Raw genomic sequence first — 20,691 nt, 5'->3', positions numbered from 1 at the left:
TTTTACAAAGAGGACCCTCATGGCCCCAAGTCCTCCATGGCAGCAGAGAAGGACAAGACGAGAGGCGACATCTCCTTGACACGTTTCGTCCGCAGGTACCGCGAGGCTTAAAGGTAAGCGACGGCGATGACCGTGTGAGGTTGACGGCTGTTCTGGTGGCTTAATGCCTATTTTAGTGAGGCCTAATCTCCCTGGATCTTCTCTCCCCAGCAGGGCTAAGCTGAGTGAACCCTTTTAAAATATGCTGCAGGATTCGAGGGCGGACGCCTCGGGATAGGATCAGGACGGGGGAGGCGGGGGTGTCATTGTGGCAAAGCCCAAGGAAAGAGAATATTACTTAACAAAGCTTGCAATTAATATATTTATGTGCCAGACTCTTATCTAAAGATTGATAAAGCTGACTAACTGAACAGCAAAAGGACATGGCTACCCAAGTCTGCTGGGTTGCAACCTTTTTGCTGCAAGGTCCAAACCCTCCAACATTTCCCAAATTAAACCTAGGCCTTGTGTGGCCAAGAAATGTGAGAAGGGGGTCAAGTTGGTTGCACTTTTTAAGGAGGGAATACAGGGGCTGTTGCAGTTTGCTTTTGCCAGAGCCTTCTGGAGAGAAGGGAAGGATTTAACCTCTCCCTTTGGTTCCCTTGTTGAGCGCAAACTACTTTGTTCACTTTGAGCTCAGTTTGTGGCATTAAAAAGTAAGCTGAGGACCAAGGGAGAAAGCAGAAAGGGAAAAGTTTTTAAATGCTGAAAGATAAATGCTTGGAGTCACTTGGAGGTGTGAAGGTCTTCCTGTCCTTTGAGGAAATTCTCCTTCCTTTCAGAGGAATTTCTTGCCTTCTAACTGTCACTGACTTGTATCTCGAAAATGTTAGCCAATTTTGGGATGATGGGGAGGAATGGTACATCTTCTCTGGGGCTTATCCAAGACTTTTAAGGGAGTTTTCCACAGTGCTATACTGTATCTTCCAAATGAGTTGATCAATGTGGAGGATTCCTATCTGGAATGAAACCTCAAGAGTAGATTCATGGCACCCTCAAGCCAATGTTTTCCATGGTGTTGAACCTTATTTGGGACAGTCTAGTGATGTGATTGATTATCAGACAAGGACCCCAGGAACCAGGTTTGAATCCCTCCCGGTCAAGCCTGGAACCCCATTGGATGACCTTGGGCCGATCTCTTGGCCTCAGAGGAAGGTAATTGTGACAAACTTCCTCAGAATAAATTTTGTCATTAAAAACCCACACCCAAAATAACTTGGCCTACATGATACAGAGGTCTGAGTGTTGGGCTAGGGCTTCAGGAGACCAAGATTCAAGTCCCTGCTCAACTCCGGAAGCTCCTTGGATAAACCTTGCCGAAGCCCACTCACTCAGCCTCAGAGGAAGGCCTGGGTGGCCTTTGTTGAGAGCAGGCTTGCCTTTGCCTTCCTCTGAGGCCAAGAGAGTGGGAGTTCTTGCCCTAGGTGGGATCCCAGGGCCGAGCCGGGATTTGAACCCTGGTCTCCAGGGTCCCAGCTCTCAAGCCAGGAGACCAGGCTGGCTCTCCTGGGTCTGGCCCCTGTGTTCTTCCCTGAGCTTAAGAATCAGTAATGAAACAATGAGCTAATTAATGGGACCTGATGGGATTGATTACTGAGAGGAAAAACTCAACATCCAAAGGTCCCCAAAGCGCGTCAGCGAGGTATATTAATTAATTGCCTCAGCCTGGGTCACTTCCCCACTCAGCCAGCCTTGGGAAAGACTGCCAGGGCTCTCACTGGCCGGACGGCCAGCCCGACGCCAGCCTCAAAGGGGCTCCCTTTGGCCAGGAAGGCTCAGCCCGGCCGAGGAGGCCTTCCTGGGATCGGATGGATGGACGGAGGCTGGAAGCCAATCAAGGCACCTGTTCTCTGCTGCGTCGGGGGATTATGGGCGCTCGCGACAGAAGCCGGCAGATGTGCCAAGAGGGATCTAGGAGAGATTGAGAGGGACGCGGAAGTAAGCGGGGCCTCCCCACCAAGGCCTCAATATGGTGGTGGGCTTTAGGTCCGGCAAACCCCACGCCAAGGCCTCCAGGGCGAATGCCTCTCTCTTGCATTTGTACTCTGGCCTCCAAAATCCCCTCCTCTGACTGGGATGGGGATCCTGGGTGTCCTAGTGCCAAGGAAGAACTTTCCCTCCAAGGTTTGGAGGGAAAATTGGCCCCAGAAAAAGGAGATGGAAGTTGTTGGTAATTGGCAGGACTGGGATTGGGGTCGGTGTGTGTATGTGTGTTGTAATGTGTGAGTACCAGGGTTGGGTAGTTTGGGGCCTCTGCTGCACAGAAGCAACACCTCCAGACTGGTGCATTTGCCCAGAAGGCCAACCCTTGTTTGCCATTCACACGTGACGGGACTGGGACCAGTCTTCCCAAACGGTGGTCCTAGGCCCATTTCCTTGAGTGCCAAGGGTTAAAAGGCCTTTCATCTTCTAAATCCCTTCTGTGAGCTTCCCCAGAGCATTTGGCTGTCTGCTGTTGGGATGTTGGGATATGTAGTAGGGACATCCCCCAGTAGCAGAGAGTTTCTCCTGTCGCCTTCACCCTCCAGGAGGAGTTTATCTGGACATATTGGACATCCACTGCAAAAAGGTCCTTGACCTTCTGGTTTCCCCAAAGCTGATTCCCTGAAGGTTCAGAAGAAAGACAACCTTTAGAAATGCCCTCTATCTTCCTCTCGCTGCTTAGCAGCTGTTGGGCTGGAAATGTGAATTGCCAGCTCTGGATTCTGCACATTTATTTTTGTTGAAATATAGGGTTGGATGAACTTGTGGAGGGAAAAGAGGGGAGCAGTCAAGAGTTGCAAGTAGGCGCTGCAAAGAAATTGTACATGGGCTGCTGGTAGAGAAGGAAACATATGCAAACAGGGCTTGCTTGTACTGTATAGGCTTTGTGTACATGGCTGGCGGGAGAGTTTGGGTTGAGTGAAGATCTTTAGAGCATGTGCAGAGTGCCCCTCTCCTCAACATACATGAGAGTGCTCCCAGGGCCCTTTCAGGCAATAGATTCATTGTGATCTCCGTTGCCTTGGGATGAGATTTCATAGTGTGGCCAAAACAGCAGGAAAAGGGGGGACGTATTCATTCAGGGGTTGTTGTTGTTGTTGTTGTTGTTGTGTCTTCAAGTCATTTCCAACTTAGGGGAACTTACCATGGGTCCATTTCAACCAGGAGGAATTGTAAAATGTCCTCCATTCTGAGCTTGGCTAAGAAGCATATAGATTTATATTTCTGTGAGTGTGCGTTTAGCTTTCATTTGGTCATGATTTCCGTTTTCCTTGAATGTCCACCATTTTGTGGTGCCTTGCCTTTTTTTGTGCTGAGGCCACCTGTTCAACCTGAGTTAAGGTGGAGTAAGAAAAGGTGGGATGAATACTACTATTACTACTACTACTGAAAGTAATCATAATACATATGCAGTCTCCAGGGTCCAAGATGTTAGGACACCTGGTCACCTGCCTGGACTGGGCCCATGAATAAGACCCAAGGGAATTGGCAGTCGGATGCCCCCGTCACCAGGTGCCCAATTCTGCAGACCTCTGACCTTTCCCCAGGAGAGTCAAAATGGTGGGGGGGAGATTGTCTGGAGACGAGAGAGTTATCTGAAATTTGTGGTTTTTTTTGCAGGTTGAGAATGATCAATCTTTCCGTTTTGGTGCAACGGTCCTTTGGACGAAGCTGGCAAAGGCTGTTACCTAACCCAGATGGAGGGAAGGAAGGAAGGACGGAAGGGAGCCAAGGGAGAAGTGCGTCTTTGGCCAAGGATGGTAATTGCCTTTGGAGGCGCAGGGAGCCGCTGGATTCCCACCCCGAGGCTGGGCCCGGTAATCGCTTCATCACTTTAAAATATTAATGCTACCCTCCTTTGCTCATTTCCCAATTACTCTAATTGAAGGTAAATTGGCTAAGGAGGTGCAAGGCAGGGGTATCACAGGGCTTTAGTTCACTCCAATGACAGTTTTAAACTCGGCTAAGCTTATTAGACACACCAAAGCTGATAACGCTTAGAGACGCTGTGTCAGCTTACCGGGGATGATGGTGGTTGCTGTGGGGGGGACGGGGGACGGACCCAGGAGGATTGGGGAGAGGATGGGGGCCAGGAGCGGGGAGGGTGGCTAAGGCCACGGGCTGGTCCTGGGACCAAAGTGGCCGACTGCATGACCGGACCTTCGGAGGGCTTAGGGTTTTTTCGGAGGTGGAGAGGAAGGGTTGCACCCCCAAAAAGTCCCACATCCATTGGGGTGAAGGGTGGGGATGGAGACCCTCTTCGGTTGCAATGGGAACCAATGAACATTTGCAAATAGCTGCAAATGTAGAAGAAGGCCACAGGGCTTTTGTATTATTATACTTTTTGCTATAATTGATTGCCTGTTTTATTCTATATTTTGTGTTTGCGTCTGTAGCTGCTTCTTTCTACTGTTCTGTTTTACTACTGCATCTTTAGTATTGTATCCTTGTACTGTATTTCAGCATTTTATATTACTGGAGTAGTTCTAAATGTTTTGTTCTGTTGTAAAGCGCCGAGTACATTGGCGGCACTATATAAATAAATGATGATCACAACGATGATGATGATAAGGGCCAGATCCCTGTCTAGGGAAGTGGGGAGAATATCGTTTCTGAACTCAATGACCCTCCTCCCCAAATTTCCAACATTCAAATGCTGGAAGGATTGGACGTGACTATTGCAGCAATGGTCCTGCAAATGCAAAGGGAAGGGGAGACCTTAAAAGAGGTTCACCAGCCGGTGATTTGAGCATTAGACTAGGACTCTGGGTTCAAATCCTGGCCAGCTGTGGAAACTCATTGGAAGGCCCCAGTCTCTCAGCCTCAAAGCAAAATGCAAACCCGCTCTGAACAAACCTTGCCAAGAAAACCCTATGATAAGTTCCCCTAAGTTGGAAACGATTTCAGGTCACACAACGACAACAATTCCTGAATTGATTTCTTTTGGATATGAAACCTTGTCCCATACTCACGCTTTTGTAGGAAACTGAGATCAAATATGAATAGAAATGGCAGCATTGATCAACAGTAGCCCTTGAGATAGAAGGTAGCATTATATAACAAAGAAAGCTTAATGCCTTTGGCAGTCCTGGTCTTCCCAAGAGCAAACCTCCTCTGCCCTCATTACAGCCCTGTGAGGAATGCTGGGTGAACAATCAGGATTTGAACTCAGGACCAGTACACTAACTGAACTCTGTAGCACACAGACGCACACATCTTTCACATCCAGAAGAGAGCAGGACTGGGCAAAGGAGAACAGCCTACAAAAATACTTTTAACGCAAACCCAAAGACGTATTTTGAAAACGAAAAACCCACAATTTTTCTGCCAGTGCCTTTTTCTTTAGGCAAAAGTTTTGATTTTAAAACTGCCTTTCGACTGCCATGTTGAGAGCCAAAAAAGTCGGCCCTTTGCCCCCCCCTTCTTGCCCCCGCGCCCCTCCCCATGGCTTTGCGGGCGGGCGGGCGGCTTATTATGCCTAAATAGTTAATATAATTGAAGCGTAATTCAATTAATGAAATTAATTTAAAAAGAGACCAGCCCCCTCCTAGTCGGGACAGATGGCCGGGACGATGGGTGGCAAATGGCCTTCTGTCCGCTTCCGAAGCAGGTGGGCCATGGGTCGGAGGGAGGACCAAGGGGGAACTCTGTTCACGCTCAGAGGCACCCTTGGCTTTGGGAAACAGCACTTAACATGGGGCATGCCATGGGACAGAGCCTGGGAGGAAAACAAAGAGGCGTTTGCAATGTCTGGAAGCATTTTGATGCTCAAGTTGCCCGGCTGTTGTTAATTGGCGCTACTGTTTTGCGGATGGAAAAACCTCAATAAAGCTTTGACTTCATTTGACACACGCAAACTGCATCGGTCCATTTGTTCGTTCACAGACCAGGTTTATGCTTCTTCTTGGAAGCTGCGCTTCGAGCGACTTTTGAATGTCACCGTTCAACCTTGGCTTAAAAATGTAAATAAGGATAAAACAATTTTATTTTTCCTCTCATTTGTCGGTCAGGTTTCTGCATCTGTTTTGAAACTGCATTTCAAGAGATTTTTGGACATCTCAATTAAACCTTGATTTAAAAAAAAACAAAAGCAGTTTTTTTCTTTCTTTCGTCCGTCCGTCCGTTCTTTCTTTCTTTCTTTCGCGGGTCAGATTTCTGCATCTCTCTTGAAACTACGTCAGTGTTGAGAGAAGCTTTGGAAACTGTCCACTAAGCCTTGATACTAAAATATTAAAGAAATAATATTTTAACTGACAGGCCACATTATTTCTATTTCTGCTGCTGCTGTTCTTAGAAATGCTTGAATCCAGAGTCCTGACTTAGGCTAGTTTTGGAAATAAATAGGCTTTTCACCAAGTGTATTCAACTTAGAAGAAACTGAAAATCTTGATTTGTAGATTTATTGGAATTTCAGCCACATCCTCCAAACTTTGAAATATAGTTCCTTGATTTCTTTGCAGTGGAGGAAAACTTTCAAAAGAATTCCCTGATCTTGAGCCCAGTTCTCCGTCCATCTGGCCCAAGATGGCCTGCTCAGACCTTCCAAGATGTTCACAGAACCTAAATTTAAGGGGGGGGGGGGTTGGTCTTGATCCTATTCTTAATCCCATCTAGAGTAGATTTATTGAAACAGTGGAATTTACTTAGGTGTTGGCTTACTTTTTGGCCGTAAATTGGGATGGACTGATGGGATTCAGACTTCCATGTCCAAAGTAAGGGCTTCCCACTTAATGATGGTCCTTCCTCTAAAGAAAAATTAAATTACGTTTCTAGTCTTCATGGGTTTGTTTAAATATGCAGGAAGCTCCTTTCCACTGGTTCAGATCTTTGGTCCATCTGGTTTAGGATTACCTGCAACAAAAGTGACATTTTGATCTGGTGGTCAAGGTTTTATTAAACTGACCGCCACGATGTCACCACGAAGGACTCATGTACAGATCTGGTGGTCAAGGTTTTATTAAACTGACCACCACTGTAACTGGGATTCTCGTGCAGAGCAAGATCAGCATCTTTCCAGTTACAAGATGGATGCCATAATGGCTGTGGTCCAAGCTGAAGGAAATCCCAAGGTTACAAAGGGAACATAATGGAGGCAGATTGAGGCCGAGGAGAAGAAACAGATCCCCCAAAGTGGCCAGGAAGAAAGATTGGTAGCCAGGCCATGCTGGCGTTTCTAACTGCATAAGGGAAATGGAAGGGAGCCTCATGGAGGGTCATGGGCGGCTGTGAGACCGGGAACAGGTGTGCTCTGGACCGCAAGGCCTTTCCTCGCCGTCTCCGCTTGTCAGGAAACATCAGCCATGGCTGAAGGAGCTTCAACGGCACAAGAAGGACGTGGGGAGGGGGTGGCCTTTGAGCCCCCCTTGTGGCCTTCCCAGTGGGGCAACTGGGAGGCCTGTTGGACCAGAGGACCTGTCCTCCATGTCCTCAATGACGAGCGCCTGGGTGTCATTGTGGAGCCACCGCCGTGGTTTGAGTGCCAGGCGACGGCTCTGGAGACCAGGGTTCGAATCTCTGTTTGAATCTCACACTTGCAGTTCCAGAAAACCCCATGATAGGCCTGCCTTAAAGTAGCCATAAAGTGGAAAGGACTTGAAGGCACACAACAACATAAATGTTTGTGTGTGTGTTGTTGTTGTCTGTCTTCAAGTCATTTCCAACTTATTAAACTTTCCTACACTAACCCTAAAGTAGCCATCAGATAGATAGATAGCAAGATAGCACAAGAGCCACACTTTAGTTGAATGACTTCTCTAGTGTTTTCTGGGGGAGATTATTTGTTCTTGAAGACCTGAAGACACACAAATTTATATACAGTATATGTATATGTGTGTTGTGTGTCTTCCAGTCGTTTCTGAGTTATGGTGACCCTAAGGCAGGCCTATGTATATATATATGGCATAAGCCCCCACTTTAGTGGAATGGCTGCTCCAGGAGGTGATTTGCTCCATTTTCTTGACCAGAAGAAGGAGCCTGAAGAGGTCAAAGGTCAGGAAAACAGCTCTGAATGTCTGGCTTCAACTGTTGCAACCATTCTGGTTCCTCCTCCTTACCGAAACACAACTTTGTGGATGACCAAGGGATGTGGTCCTTGTGACGGACGTTGCGGAGGAGGCCGAAATTTGGGCCGCAAAGCCCTTCCCCTCCTTCCCGGTGTCCTTTCTGCCCCTGAGACAAAGGCCATTGTTTGGGTCTGGGGTCTGTGGGGCAGGGGGGCCTCCCCGTTGTCTGGCTGCTGGGGCGCCCCATTCTTCTCTTCCGTGGCTCTTGTTTTCCCATTCTTCCCTTCTTCTGTAATGAGGGGATTATGAGGAGGAGGAGGAAACGTCTTCCAGCGGGACGCTTTTGTGCGGGAGACAATCAAAGGGTGGGGAGGGCGGCATCATTAGGGACCCCCTCGATGGACGGAGGGACAGACGTTGGATGGATGGACGGATGGATGGATGGCCGCCCGCCCACCAGCCCAGTCCTTCTGCTGGATCAACTGGAGGGGACACTTAGAGCAATTACTTATCCAGAAAGTAACTGTCAATCACTCTTAAAGGGGAAGGCCTCCAATTAATAACCTCGCCTTAATCCTTTGGACTTGTTTCCAATCTGCAGGGTCCAGTGACATCTGCAAGACTAAATAAAGATTTCTACTCCCGGGGCTTTGCAGCACGGTGGGCTCCGTGACAATTAAGGCGACTACCGCGAATTCTGGCGGCCAAGCGAGAAGATTGGGGACGCGTGAGCCGGTTGTTTGTGGCCGTGGAGGGACCAGGCGCGCCTAATACCTTCCCGCACGAAACCCAAGTAGGGCCTAGCCAGCAGGTAATGGCCGTCGGGGCTGCGCTTTCCCCCTTCGCCGCTCCTTCTCCGGGGTTTTGTGGGTTGCTTCCTCCAAGGATACTCAACAAGACGTACCATCCTATACTTAGGATTGCGTGTCCCATTGAGCAAATGCGAGTTGGCATCAATGGTCCAAATTGTATTTTACTCCCAACTCAAGCAGAGCCATCGAACGGATGGGATTCTCTGGTTTTGTTGACTTTAACATTCAACAGTTGATTTGATGGAGGCTCTGTTTCAGCGAACCAAGGAGATAAAGCGGACCCACTGAATCAACTGTTGAATGTTAAAGTCAACAAAACTGGAGAATCTCATTCATTCGTATATATATCTTTGAAGAGAGAGAAAGAAAGTCAATAAACAGATGGCTTTAAAAAAGGATGCGGTTGATCACACGGAAGATGTATTTGTGTCTTGTTTTGTATTGTCTGTTGACTCAAGCAGTTCGCCAAGGGAGCTCTTGTTGCAACGTTGAAAAAGTTATGTTGGCTAATACTGTTTTATACACACACAAACTCAAATATATGTGTGTATATGTGTGTTATATATGTGTATGTGTGTGTGTGTTTATATATGTTAAAAAACTATACACAACACATGCTATATGGGGAATGGAGAAACACAGTCTGGAATATCAGTATGCAAAGATGCAACAAGATCCCTTGACAAACTATATAGTAGTTAATAGTGTATGGTTAAGATACCGCATATAGTTCTGCCCAATAGTTAAGATATAATGTTCAGTTTTGTTCCAGGGAATGCTGAGGTTGTTCCCCATAAAGATGGGTTGCAATTGTTGTTGTTGTTGTATCAACCTATGTATAAACCAAACCAAGAGGAAAGGGCGCTGAAAGGTCTGGAGCAAGCAAGGTCAGGAAAATGAGGAGTACAAAATGGTTATTTTTAATCTCTTCCTCTCCTCCAGAAAGACACCCCATTCTACCTCCCAAAATTAAGCAAAGATGCTTGGAAAGGTTGCATTTTGCACCAGGCCACATCCAACATAGACTCTTGCGCCTCTTCAGTCCGGAGTGACCCCATTTCTGTTGTGCATGACTCTCCAAAAATCATGTCTTCTTTGCTGGGAACTTTATTAATCTCTGAATTATTAAAGCGTTGATTTTTTTTGGGGGGGGGGTCAGGATGGGCCCAGATCAGGCCACATTTCTACACACACACACACACACACACACACACACACACACAGGTATATCCTCTCTGCTTCCTGGCATTTATTCTTAAGGAAGGAAAAAAACACGCCACGTTTAAGAAGAACCCAGCATCGGAGGCAAATAAATCCCTCCGGAGATTGTCCGCCTCTGCGGCTGCTTCTTCCCTTCCAATCTTCGAGCTTAAGAACTTAAAGCCGGAAAAAAATAAATAAATCAGAAGACGAAGAAAGCTGCAGAGATGAAGGTGGAGGGGGAGGAAATGGTTGTTTTCAAAGATGACGAGAAAAAAGACGACAAGAGCAACCAAAAGGGCAGGAGAAATAGCCCCAAGTGCAATGGTCCGGAAGGGTTTAGACCCAGGAAAGGATTAATTAAAGGGCTATTATTATTATTATTATTATTATTATTATTAATACCACCTCCATATTTTAAAGCCATGGTCCTCTGTTTGAATATGGGTCATCTTTACACTCATGTTTTGAAGCCACCGATCTCCATAAAGGCTTTAACCCAGAGGTGAAAATTAAAACGAACCAGGAAAGTGTGGTTTTCATTTTAATTTTTATATGTTTGGATAGGCAGAAAGGAAGTTGTCTTACTGGGACAATGAATCCCGTTGCCCACAGCCCAGCATTTTGGGTTCTGTCGGCCTGGCTTCCCAAAGAGAAAAGGTAGTCAGCAGAAGAGCAAAAGGAAAAGAGATTTTGCAGAAGGGAGGTGGAAGGAGAGAAATGGAAAATTGTGTTTGTGACAAGTCCGATGGCTAGTCCCAAGCGCAACAGACCCTTTGAATCATTTGCTGAAAATCGCGCCAACGCTTGTGCAAATCCCCTCCATTCAATGGCTCTACTCTGTCCCATTTGGTGGGGGGCTACTTGCAAAGGGTTGCAATAGGAGGCCCTCGGCCTGGGATGCTCTGAAAAGGAGGCAAAGTTGTCTCTGACCCACAATCTGACCCTTTGCGAAAGGATGGGGAGGATGGGAACTGCACTTCCCACCCCATTTCCCAGCCACAGCCAGAAGGATGGGGAGAGAAGCGGCCCAGACATGGAAGCGTTTGCCAAGTGTGCCTCCCCAAAAAATGTGGGTGGAAGATGTTGCAGTCTTCTTCTTTGTGGGGAGAGGTTTCTGAGTCTTGGCTCATATTTTTCAGTCGTTCAGGAACCCATTCAGAGAGACAGTGTGGCATAGTGGTTTGAGTGTTGGACTACAACTCTGGAGACCAGAGTTCAAATCCTGACTCGACCATGGAAACCCACTGGATGATAGAAGCTACAGTCCAATAGGGCTGGGGATATCTTCCCCTCATATTTAAAGAATCCCTTGAAGGGAGGGAGATAAAGCGAGTGAAAACCATCGTTTTATTTATTTATATTTTCCTGTATATCCTGACTTTCTCCCCAGAGGGACCCAAGGTGGCTCACAGATAAAACATAAAATTATTATAAAATTCAAACAATTAAAACATACATACATACATACATATATATATATATATATATATATATATATATAATCACATAAAATATGGTTAAGTTATTGCTTAAATGCCTAGGGATTATTCTCTTCACCCCTTCTTTCTTCCATTCCTTCGTTCCCTTCTTTCCTTCCGCCTTTTCAGGGGAAAGAATTATCTCCCCAAAGCAAACTGATCACATTTCTTGCTGTGCAAATTCCCCAAGGATTATTTATTTTTGCCCTTGTTGGGTTTTGTTTTTTTAATGTATTTCTTTAAACTTTCCTACTAGATCCTTGCAGATGAGAAAGAGAGAGGGAGGGAGACCGGATGGTGGATGGATGTTAATCCCGCTCTCAGGATGCAATAGAAAGATTTCAGAGTTTGGCCAGAGAGAAAACAATAATGAAATCAAACAAAAGCTTAGCTGGGAGATACAAAAGGTGGGTGGAAGCCAATAAACTGGGTTGCAATCTGGATCGGAGAGAGGTCTTGGCTGGGCTGCCTCCTCTTGACCATTAAAGCAATTTCTGGAATGCCTTGGACTCCATTTTGGGGGGAATCCTAAAGGCCATCTCTTCTTGCCCTCCGTCATGCAGGAACCCACCCCAATACACCTTTAGCAGGTGGGCCATTGGATCTCATATTAGAAACTTCCAACATGAAGGAGTCAAGCTGAGGTTCAATGGCCCATCAGTGGTGGGTTCCTCCACAGTGGAGGGGTCGACGAGATGGCCTTTGGGGTTTCCCCCAAATCTATGGGATTCTTCCAGAACTGGGCCCATGACAGCTCACCATGGAATTAAAGCAGCTGCAAATGAAACACACACACACACACACACACACACACTCAGTTTTTATTCCACGGTCAAAGTTTAAGTAGGGTCATCCTTTCCCAGGGCATATCCTACATTTCAGCCTTCCGTCCAGGAGGGATTCCAAAATGTCCCCCAATTTGAACATGAATTTATATTTCTATGAGTGCTTTTAGCCCTTATTGTGGAATGTCCTCCGCTTTGGAGTGGATGATGATGATGATGATGATGATGATGTTGATGTTGATGATGATACCGCAGGGTCCAAGATGTTCCTCAGCAAATGCGAGGGGGAGCTGAGCGAGCTGCGCAAGAGCGTGGAGAGTGATGGTGCGACGCCGGAGAATCTGGATGAAGAGCAGCCCAAGAAGAAGCACCGCAGGAACCGGACCACCTTCACCACCTACCAGCTCCATGAGCTGGAGAGGGCCTTTGAGAAGTCCCATTATCCAGACGTCTACAGCCGCGAGGAGCTGGCCATGAAGGTCAACCTGCCGGAGGTCCGGGTTCAGGTTAGCCGGGAAAACTGAGCCTTGACTCTTTGGCAAAGGCCAAGCGATTTCAGGAGTGTCCCCACTATAGCAGTTCGGTCCCACTTTAACTCCATGCTGCGCAATTCTGGGGTTCTTGCAATATGCGTCTTGAGACTTCTAGGTCTCTGGGTTCCTGGAAGCCATCCCCTTGGGGTACCATGGGATTTGTAGTTCGGAAGGGCTAGATTTCAGTCATCCAGGTGGGAATTCACTCTCCCTCCCCAGACTAGAAATCCCAGGATTGGCACCATGGCAGCTACATTTTTAATGCCTCCAAGGCTGCATCTGCACTGTAGAAATAATGCAGTTTGACACCACATTAACTGTAGCAGCTCCATCCTGTGGTCTCTTCCAACTCTATAATTCTATGATTTGTAGTTTTGCAAGGTCTTTCACCTTCTCTGACAAAGCAAGTTGGTGCCTCACCAAACTGCAAATTCCAGAGTTCTATCATATGGACTTATAGTGGTCTCAAACTGCATTATGTCTGCTGCGTAGATGTGCACTGAGTGTCTTTAACTATTTATGTTAAAAAATATCAGCTTAAAAAAACAAAAGAGCTTGCTTTGCCCCTTAACAAAACCTTAGGGAGATGGAACTGTACAAATCAGGCTCTGTTTCAGACTCCCATCCACTTCCATGTCTTTCTTCCTCTGTTTAAGAGGCTGATTCCAAGCTCCACAAACCTGGGAGCGGAGAGGATCAAGAATGTCCTCAGTTTTGCAGAAGGGCTTCCCTCCTCCTCTTGGGGACAAAGTGGTCTGACCGTGGGCAGCTGTCCTGCTTGGCTTGTCCTGGCCCTGAGCCGTTTGCCTCTCCCTTTTCACAGGTCTGGTTCCAGAACCGCAGAGCCAAGTGGCGCCGGCAGGAGAAGATGGAGGCCAACTCCATGAAGCTCCACGACACCCCCATCCTCTCCTTCAACCGGCCTCCCATGGCAGCCAACGTGGGGCCCATTGGCAACTCCCTCCCCTTGGACCCCTGGCTGACCTCCCCCATCTCCAGCGCCACTACAGTGCACAGCATCCCTGGCTTCATGGGTGCCCCCCAGGGCCTGCAGGCACCATACGGCGGGCATTCCTTCCTTAACAACCCGCCTGCCATGCCCCAAGGCATGCAGCCCATGCCCACGGCCACCTACCAGTGCGGCACGACGTTTGTGGACAAATACCCACTGGAGGAGGTGGACCAGCGCAGCTCCAGCATCGCCGCCTTGCGCATGAAAGCCAAGGAACACATCCAGACCATTGACAAGACGTGGCAGCCCATCTGACCGACTGGCTGGCTGACATCACAGGGCTGGCGGGATGGGGTGGGGTGGGGGTCCTGGACTTCAAGGAGACCTCTTAGCCCTTGTGGACAACAATCAGGCTAGAAACGCCTCTTTTCAAGCCAAAATGGAGGATTTGGGTCCGTTGATGCACCAGCCTGGCGATGATGCACCCGAAACTGGACACTAGAACATTTTTGGCACTGTTACTTCAAATAAACCAAATAAAAGGGAAGGAGGAAAGAGTCCTCTGTTTCCCCCACTTGGGTCTCTTTCACTCTAAAAGATGATCTGTCCAGGGGTAGCCACATTGGCCGTGTGGGAAAGTACAACAACATCATCCAAAATCCACAAGAGAGAGACCTTTATGCAGAAATTGCACTTTGCAAGCTTTCAAAAAGCCAGTGAAGCTTTGAAAGCTAGGGACAGGTGGTTGGTTTTTTTTTTGCATTTGATTTGTCCGATGGAGGTATCAGTTATTTTGTGGATTTTGGGTGTGATTGTGCTTGAGAGTCACTTGGGTGGAATTGCCCAAAGCAAATCTTTCCTTCCCCAGATGGTCACCCCTTCCTTACAGACCCACCTGAAACCTAGAGTCCTTAGGAAATTGTGTATATTATACCATTATTTTGAGCCACTGAAGAAGGTGGAAGCTAAAACATTTTGGACTAACTCTTGCATTCAGTTCTATTTATTGATCTCTCATTTGTTCATAGATAGATAAATAGAATAGATTAAATTCAGGCAGAGTGTCCCTGAGATGTGGTTCTGGTCCTCATGGAGGACAGATTTGCCATCAGCTTCATGGTGTCTCTTCCAAACAAGAGAAATAAAACGAATCATCCTCCTAGCTGGCATGAAAATATTCCTATGAAGAGCTGCCCCACAATATTGTGGGACCTTTTTTCTCTCCTTCCTTACTGGAAATCCAACCCAAAAGCCAATTCCGCTCCAAAACTGGTGCTTCACTGCATTGTTTGCAGCCCAGGCTCCTTCTGGTGCTCTTGTGTGTTGCATGCCTTTTGTTGGTTAGATGTGTCTCCGCTAATCTTGGGTGTCTGGCGTGGTTTGGTTGCCAGTTGGTCATGCCAGCAAAACCGGAGAAGCCAACAAGATAACGGTTACTCCAAGAAAAAAACAAGCGTTTCTGCAGGTTTTTCCCCACCAAATCCTGCACCAGAAAAGAACCCCAGCTCTCAGGATGCTGTTGTCGCCTGCCTTCAAGTCCCTTCCAACTTATGGCAGCCCTAAGGTGAGCCTATTTGCAACTTACGGCGATGCTAAGGCAGACCTACCTTGGCATTTCCTTGTCCTGAAGGGGTTTGTTGTTACATTCCTCAGAGGCTGGAAGAGTGGACTTGCCAAGGATGCCCAAGGGGTTTCTATGGTTCTGCAGAGAGGTCAAACCCTGGTCTCCAGAACATAACAATAAATAAAATAAGGAAAATCACTATCAGTAATAATAAGCCACTATCATTATTATAATCTCATAATGGCAATAATCTGAGGAAGGAGACCAAATCTAGGAAAGCCTAATGCACAGTTTGTCTCTAAGCTCCCTTTGCACTTCCACCAACAAAAAACTGCAAATGACTTTGGAATCTACTATTGTTAATGCTGTAATAATTCCTAATAATTTTACCCGTGACCGCAAGCAAAGCCACTGGTGCGCTGATGGTGACATGTCAAGGGCTGAGGGGCATCTGGCCAGGCAACCCCCTCTCCCCGCTCTATGTCCCATCATCCTGGTCCCATTGCGGCTTGCACGCCTGGCTGGCCCCCTGACGCAAAGGGGTCTGGGCATCCCCCTCGGCCGCCTCTCCCGGGCCCCAGGAGGCGGCATTGTTGTCTGGGGCAGGGCAGGAGCCCCATGGCGCTTGTTAGCCGGAATTATCTGCATTCCCATCACTCTGTGGGGCAGAGAGGGGCCCCCTTCCAAGAGACAGGTTTCTTGTGGCCAAGGCCTTTGGGATCTCTTGTGGGCCCTTTCCCCAAGGACCAGCCCCAGAGCATCTCCAAACCCCCCTAAATTCCTTCAGCATGGAAAGAACTGGGATCAGGATGGGCAAATGGTCCCTTCTGCACCACTTTGGGGCAAAGATTTATTTTTAACATCAAGAAGTGAACAAGAATGCAGCAGCATTTGCCGATTTCTTCATCTTTGCACAGAGAGAAATAAAAGGAAGAATGTCCCAAAGAACACTGCTGAAAAAATTCATTCTTTAATAACAGAAAATAACTGATCAATATTTGCAAATGTTTAGAAGCAGGACACTTGGAAATCCCATTTCAGTTCATTGTTGGAGAAGAGTTCATTTGTTTAAAGCGGAGATTTTTTTATCAGCATTTGCACATTTTAGAAGCAGGAGTTGAGTATTCTTTTTTGTGTCACTGTTGGAGAAGAGTTTATTCTTTAAAACGGATAAGAATTGATCAACATTTGCAAATTTCTTCCTCCTCAAGGCAAAAAGGAAATAGAACGGATTGGAGAGACATCCTCTCCCAGTCTGCTTTGCATCAGATTTATTTTTGTAAACATCTGGGTAAGGATTCATCAACTTTTGCAAACGTTGGCTGTTATTTGATGAGGATGGCCTTGGAGGTCCGAATGTGGCCTTTCCATCCAACCATGGCCTCCATTCTGGGTCCAAGTGATGTCCAGTTTTCAAATTGTTTTCATTTAAGAAGTCACTGCATCCAGCTGCAACCTGCCTGTGGTTTCTTTCCTTCCTCACTGACCCAGCTACCTCTCTTATCACAAAGCCACAACAGCGACAACGTCGGCATCAACGTCTTGAATTGATTCATATCTGGCCTTTTCTTTGCAACCAGGACTCAAAGTGCAACAAAGTTCATAAAGGACTGACAAAAACTCTGAATGAATTCTCCATTAGTAGAGGCAACATGGTGTAGTATTTTGAGCACTGAACTATATGATTCTGGAGACCAGGGTTCAAATCCCGTCTCGGCCATGAAACCCACTGGGAAACCTTGGGCAAGTCACACTCTCTCAGCCAAAGGCAATGGCAAACCTGCTCTGAACCAAGAAAACTCCATGACAGGTTTGCCTTCGGGTTGCCATAAGTTGGAAAGGACTTGAAAGCACACAACAACAGGATCACAGGAACGGAACTGCAAAAAGCAACCCTACTTGGAACGTCTTGCTTTATTTGGTAACACCTTATTGAGGCTCAGATTCTGCGAAAGCATCCAAACCTCTGATGGAGGAAAAAGCCCACTCCGTGATTATGAAGTGGATTGGGAAAACGGGGAGAAGGAAGAAGAGGCAATAGGACTCTTGGGTCCAATCTACATAAGTCACACCAGGAAGCTCCAAAACTGAGACGATGGAGACATCGCTCCAAACCAGGACAGATCAGTGGTCAAGCAACATCAGAGCATTGCAAACGTTACTTATGAGGAAAAAGAGGCAAACTAGGAGAGGCTGCAGCAATTTATTCTCATTTATTTATTGGACTTGTATGCCGCCTTTCTCCCAAAATGGCATTCAAGGGGGCAGTTTGCTTTTGCCTGAGCCAACAGGGAAGGGCAGGATGCTTCCCCTTCTCTCCTCCCTTTTGCACATTGAACTCAGCTTGCAGCCCTGGAAGTAACTGAGGACAAAGGGAGGAGGAGGAGAGACGAACCGGGACATTGTAAAAGCAGAGAATTAAAGGAGATGGTCCTTGCTAAATTGGGAGGGTAGAAGGGAAGAGAGAGAGGATGGTGATGGTCCTCTTTCTGAAGCTGCTGCTGCTGGTGTATACAATGAGGCAAGACATGGGCCAGTTTTAAACACCACAGTTTCTAGTCCCTTCCATGCAATGGTCCAGCCAGTCCCCCTGTTGAACTGGACAAAGTCTTGGAATGGAGGGAGAGGAAGGGGGACTTGCAAACACCCAGCCGGCCAGCCGGTGCAGTGGCACTAATGCGGCCTGATGGGCCTCAGCTGACACAGGCGGTCAGGGGGTCCTTGCCCCCTGTCCAGGCTTGGCATCATCCTCCGGAGGACCCTCTCTCCCCACATCTGGCACTGTATGGGTCCATTTCTGCAGCTGGGCCTCCTCCCCTCCTTCTAATTGGGCTTTAATTGGGCCTTAATTGGATCAAGGGCTTCCTTCCCTCTGCCCCCAAACTGCCCCTGCTGGGAAACCAGCCCCCACCCCAAAGAGAAAAATGGCATGTATGACTTTCTTTGGGGTTTTTCTTTTTCTAAATAAAAACCGTAGTATTCTGCCCTGTACCCATGGGATCTTGGGATGACAATAATAATTAATAGTAATACCCTTGTTCTTTATTAAAATACTTGTATCTGGCCCGAGTGAAAAGTGTCTGTGTCCAGCTGGTGTCCCGCTTTGCAAGAACGGAGGAGAAGTCCCTGGAGCGAGAGCGCCTCCTGCCGGCCGTTCCAGAGGACGACAAAGCCAGCGACCCAAACCCCGCCAAGTTGTGAAATGACATTTTAAAAAACCAAGGAATCTGGGCACCCTTTATTTCACTTGGAGTTTTGGGTCTTAAAAAAAATAAATTATCAGTGCTTCTTCAGTCTTCTGTTGTTCGGAGAGTTCGCTTGATGGCTTCTTTGGAGACTGCAAAAGAAACGAAGAGAGAAAAGCCGTAAGAGAGGCGGGTTGCAAAGACAGATCTCTCTCCAGCTTAAGCCGGCTCAAAATTGGGGGGAAAGAGTTACGCAGACCCCCCCCTCCCCAGGCCAAGGCTTGCTCCGTAGCTCTGTGGCGTTTTAAAAATAGACCCTTTGCCACCTGGGAAAATCCCGACCCACGGCTTTTATCGGCCAGAGAAGAGGGAGGGAGGTAATGCTAGCCTAATCCACTTTGCAACCAAAGTTAGCAAAGCATTAAGCCGGATCTGAGCAGAAGCTAACAACATGGCCAAACATGGATAAACCATCGTCCACAGCGAGCTGCCCACTGAGGACTATTTCAGGTCTCTCTCAGCCCCTTCCTCGAGGTCCAGAGAATGGGGGAGAATGTATTTTGGGGGCTAGCAGAGCTGAAACCAGCAGAAGAGGCCACAGGTGCCATCTACATTGTACAAATAATGCAGTTTGATACCACTTTAAGTGCTGTTGCCCCACCCTCTGTCAAATCCTGGAAACTGTAATTTTACAAGGTCTTTAGCCATTCTTCCAAAGAGGGCTGGTGCCTCACAAAACTTAAAATCCCAGGATTCTGTAGGATCGGAGCCATGGCAGTTAAAGTGGTGTCAAACTGCATTATTTCTAGAGTGTAGATGCACCCAAAGACAAGAAAACATCATAAATCTCTTACTGTCCCAAATGAAACTTTAAGGAGAGGCACGTTAGCCTTGCAGAATAGGAAAGGACCATCTAAAACCCAGGAAAACCACCCCATAGCATGAAGGTGCAGTGGGCCCAAGGGCCATATCTGGCCCACCCCTAGTGTGCTCTTTCCTCCACCTGGGAATTTTGGGGGGTAAAAGTGGAGTATGTTACGTACGAAGGAGCGGAGCCGGTGGCTGGAAGCTGCCCTTGGAGGCGGAAGAGTTCAGCTGTTTGCCAGCGATTGGAGCACTGGGGGGGTGGGCATTAGCCAAAAAGGACAGAAGAGGGGAAGAAAGGAAAAGAAAGAGGCATGAGGAACAGTGAAGCAGAATTCAGAGACAAGGAAGAACTTAGCAGCCCCAAGGCTGGAGCAAAAGAACGGCTGAGAAAGAGAGATCTAAAATGCCAAAGAGGGTGGCAGGAGGTTTCTTGCAGGGATCCCCATTTAGTGAGGCATAAAGGGGACAAGTTACACCCGAAGGGTAGAGGCATGGAAAGTGGGGCTTTTCTCCCGCCCTTGCACAAAAAAGGCTTTAAAACTGATGCAGGCACGTAACCACCCAATGGTTCAGCATATGCAACATCATTTTTGCCACTGCCAGTTGAATATTGCCGTTACACAAGTCCAAATTGCTGGTCCCCACACTTAGCGAAACCGAGTCTTGTCTAAGTCACTAACAGGGATTTATTTAGGGGTGACGACTCCCCTCCACTCCCCAAAATCTCGTTTGCTGAAATGTTGGGGCAGCAGCATCCTTTGGCCAAACCAGGGTAATGTCATAATGTGAAAACGTGATAAAAGGGTGAACAGGAATCACACAGCCTTCCAAATGTTGCATGACTGGGACTCCCATCAGTCCCTTGGGCTGCCAAGTCAGGATGCAGGGATGATGGGAGTTGTGGTCAAGGCATGCCCAGATGGTTCTCCTCTGCCTTGCTGTTGTGTGAGACCCTCCTTGTTTACCTTCCTTGGATGCTGCGGCGGCTCGTCCCCCGAGGTCATTGAGGACACTGTCCACCGTCTGGTGATGCCTGAGGAACCACGGACGGATGACTTGGCGGTAGATGACCTGGGAGCCATTCCAGGAGACAGGGACCATGCACCAGACCAAGAAGAGACTCTGGATGGGGGAAAGACACAGACGTGTCATCGTCAAAAGGCTTATCAATAGCACCAACCGAAGAATTCCTGATGGGTTTCCATCTCAGAAGTATCTCAGGGACTCAATCTCTCAGTTCTTGGAGACATCAGGACAGCCTTCCTCCAGGGTTTGCATTGCAGAGATA

The 20,691-nt window shown here is 47.6% G+C and overlaps 2 protein-coding genes across 4 annotated transcripts in view; one reads left to right on the top strand and one right to left on the bottom strand.

Moving 5' to 3' along the window:
• The first annotated feature begins 3,702 nt into the window (after window positions 1-3,702).
• Window positions 3,703-14,361, top strand: LOC121936386 (retinal homeobox protein Rx1). 2 transcript variants are annotated; one of them, XM_042478602.1, is made up of 5 exons: window positions 3,703-3,839; window positions 8,626-8,835; window positions 11,774-11,924; window positions 12,558-12,808; window positions 13,659-14,361. In XM_042478602.1, the coding sequence occupies exons 4-5, from the start codon at window positions 12,566-12,568 to the stop codon at window positions 14,100-14,102; spliced, it is 687 nt and encodes a 228-aa protein (XP_042334536.1). In that variant the 5' UTR covers window positions 3,703-3,839; window positions 8,626-8,835; window positions 11,774-11,924; window positions 12,558-12,565; the 3' UTR covers window positions 14,103-14,361. The 2 variants fall into 2 exon arrangements, with proteins under 2 accessions (XP_042334536.1, XP_042334535.1); XM_042478601.1 differs by lacking the exon at window positions 11,774-11,924.
• A 4,213-nt stretch (window positions 14,362-18,574) lies between these two features.
• Window positions 18,575-20,691, bottom strand: part of REEP6 (receptor accessory protein 6) — a 6,873-nt gene continuing 4,756 nt past the window's right edge. The window contains exons 4-6 of one of the 2 annotated variants that reach the window (XM_042478606.1): window positions 20,369-20,525; window positions 19,580-19,653; window positions 18,575-18,688 (exon numbers count right to left, since the gene is read on the bottom strand). In XM_042478606.1, the coding sequence (XP_042334540.1) occupies window positions 19,628-19,653; window positions 20,369-20,525 (183 nt within the window). In that variant the 3' untranslated portion in view covers window positions 18,575-18,688; window positions 19,580-19,627. The remainder of the gene's footprint in view (window positions 18,689-19,579; window positions 19,654-20,368; window positions 20,526-20,691) is intronic. The other variant, XM_042478604.1, reaches the window with a different exon arrangement.

The sequence above is a fragment of the Sceloporus undulatus genome, chromosome 7 (genome assembly GCF_019175285.1).
Source record: "Sceloporus undulatus isolate JIND9_A2432 ecotype Alabama chromosome 7, SceUnd_v1.1, whole genome shotgun sequence".
In the NCBI taxonomy this organism is placed as follows: domain Eukaryota; kingdom Metazoa; phylum Chordata; class Lepidosauria; order Squamata; family Phrynosomatidae; genus Sceloporus; species Sceloporus undulatus.
The sequence above is the reverse complement of the archived record's forward strand: the minus strand, read 5'-3'. Positions and strand labels throughout refer to the sequence as shown.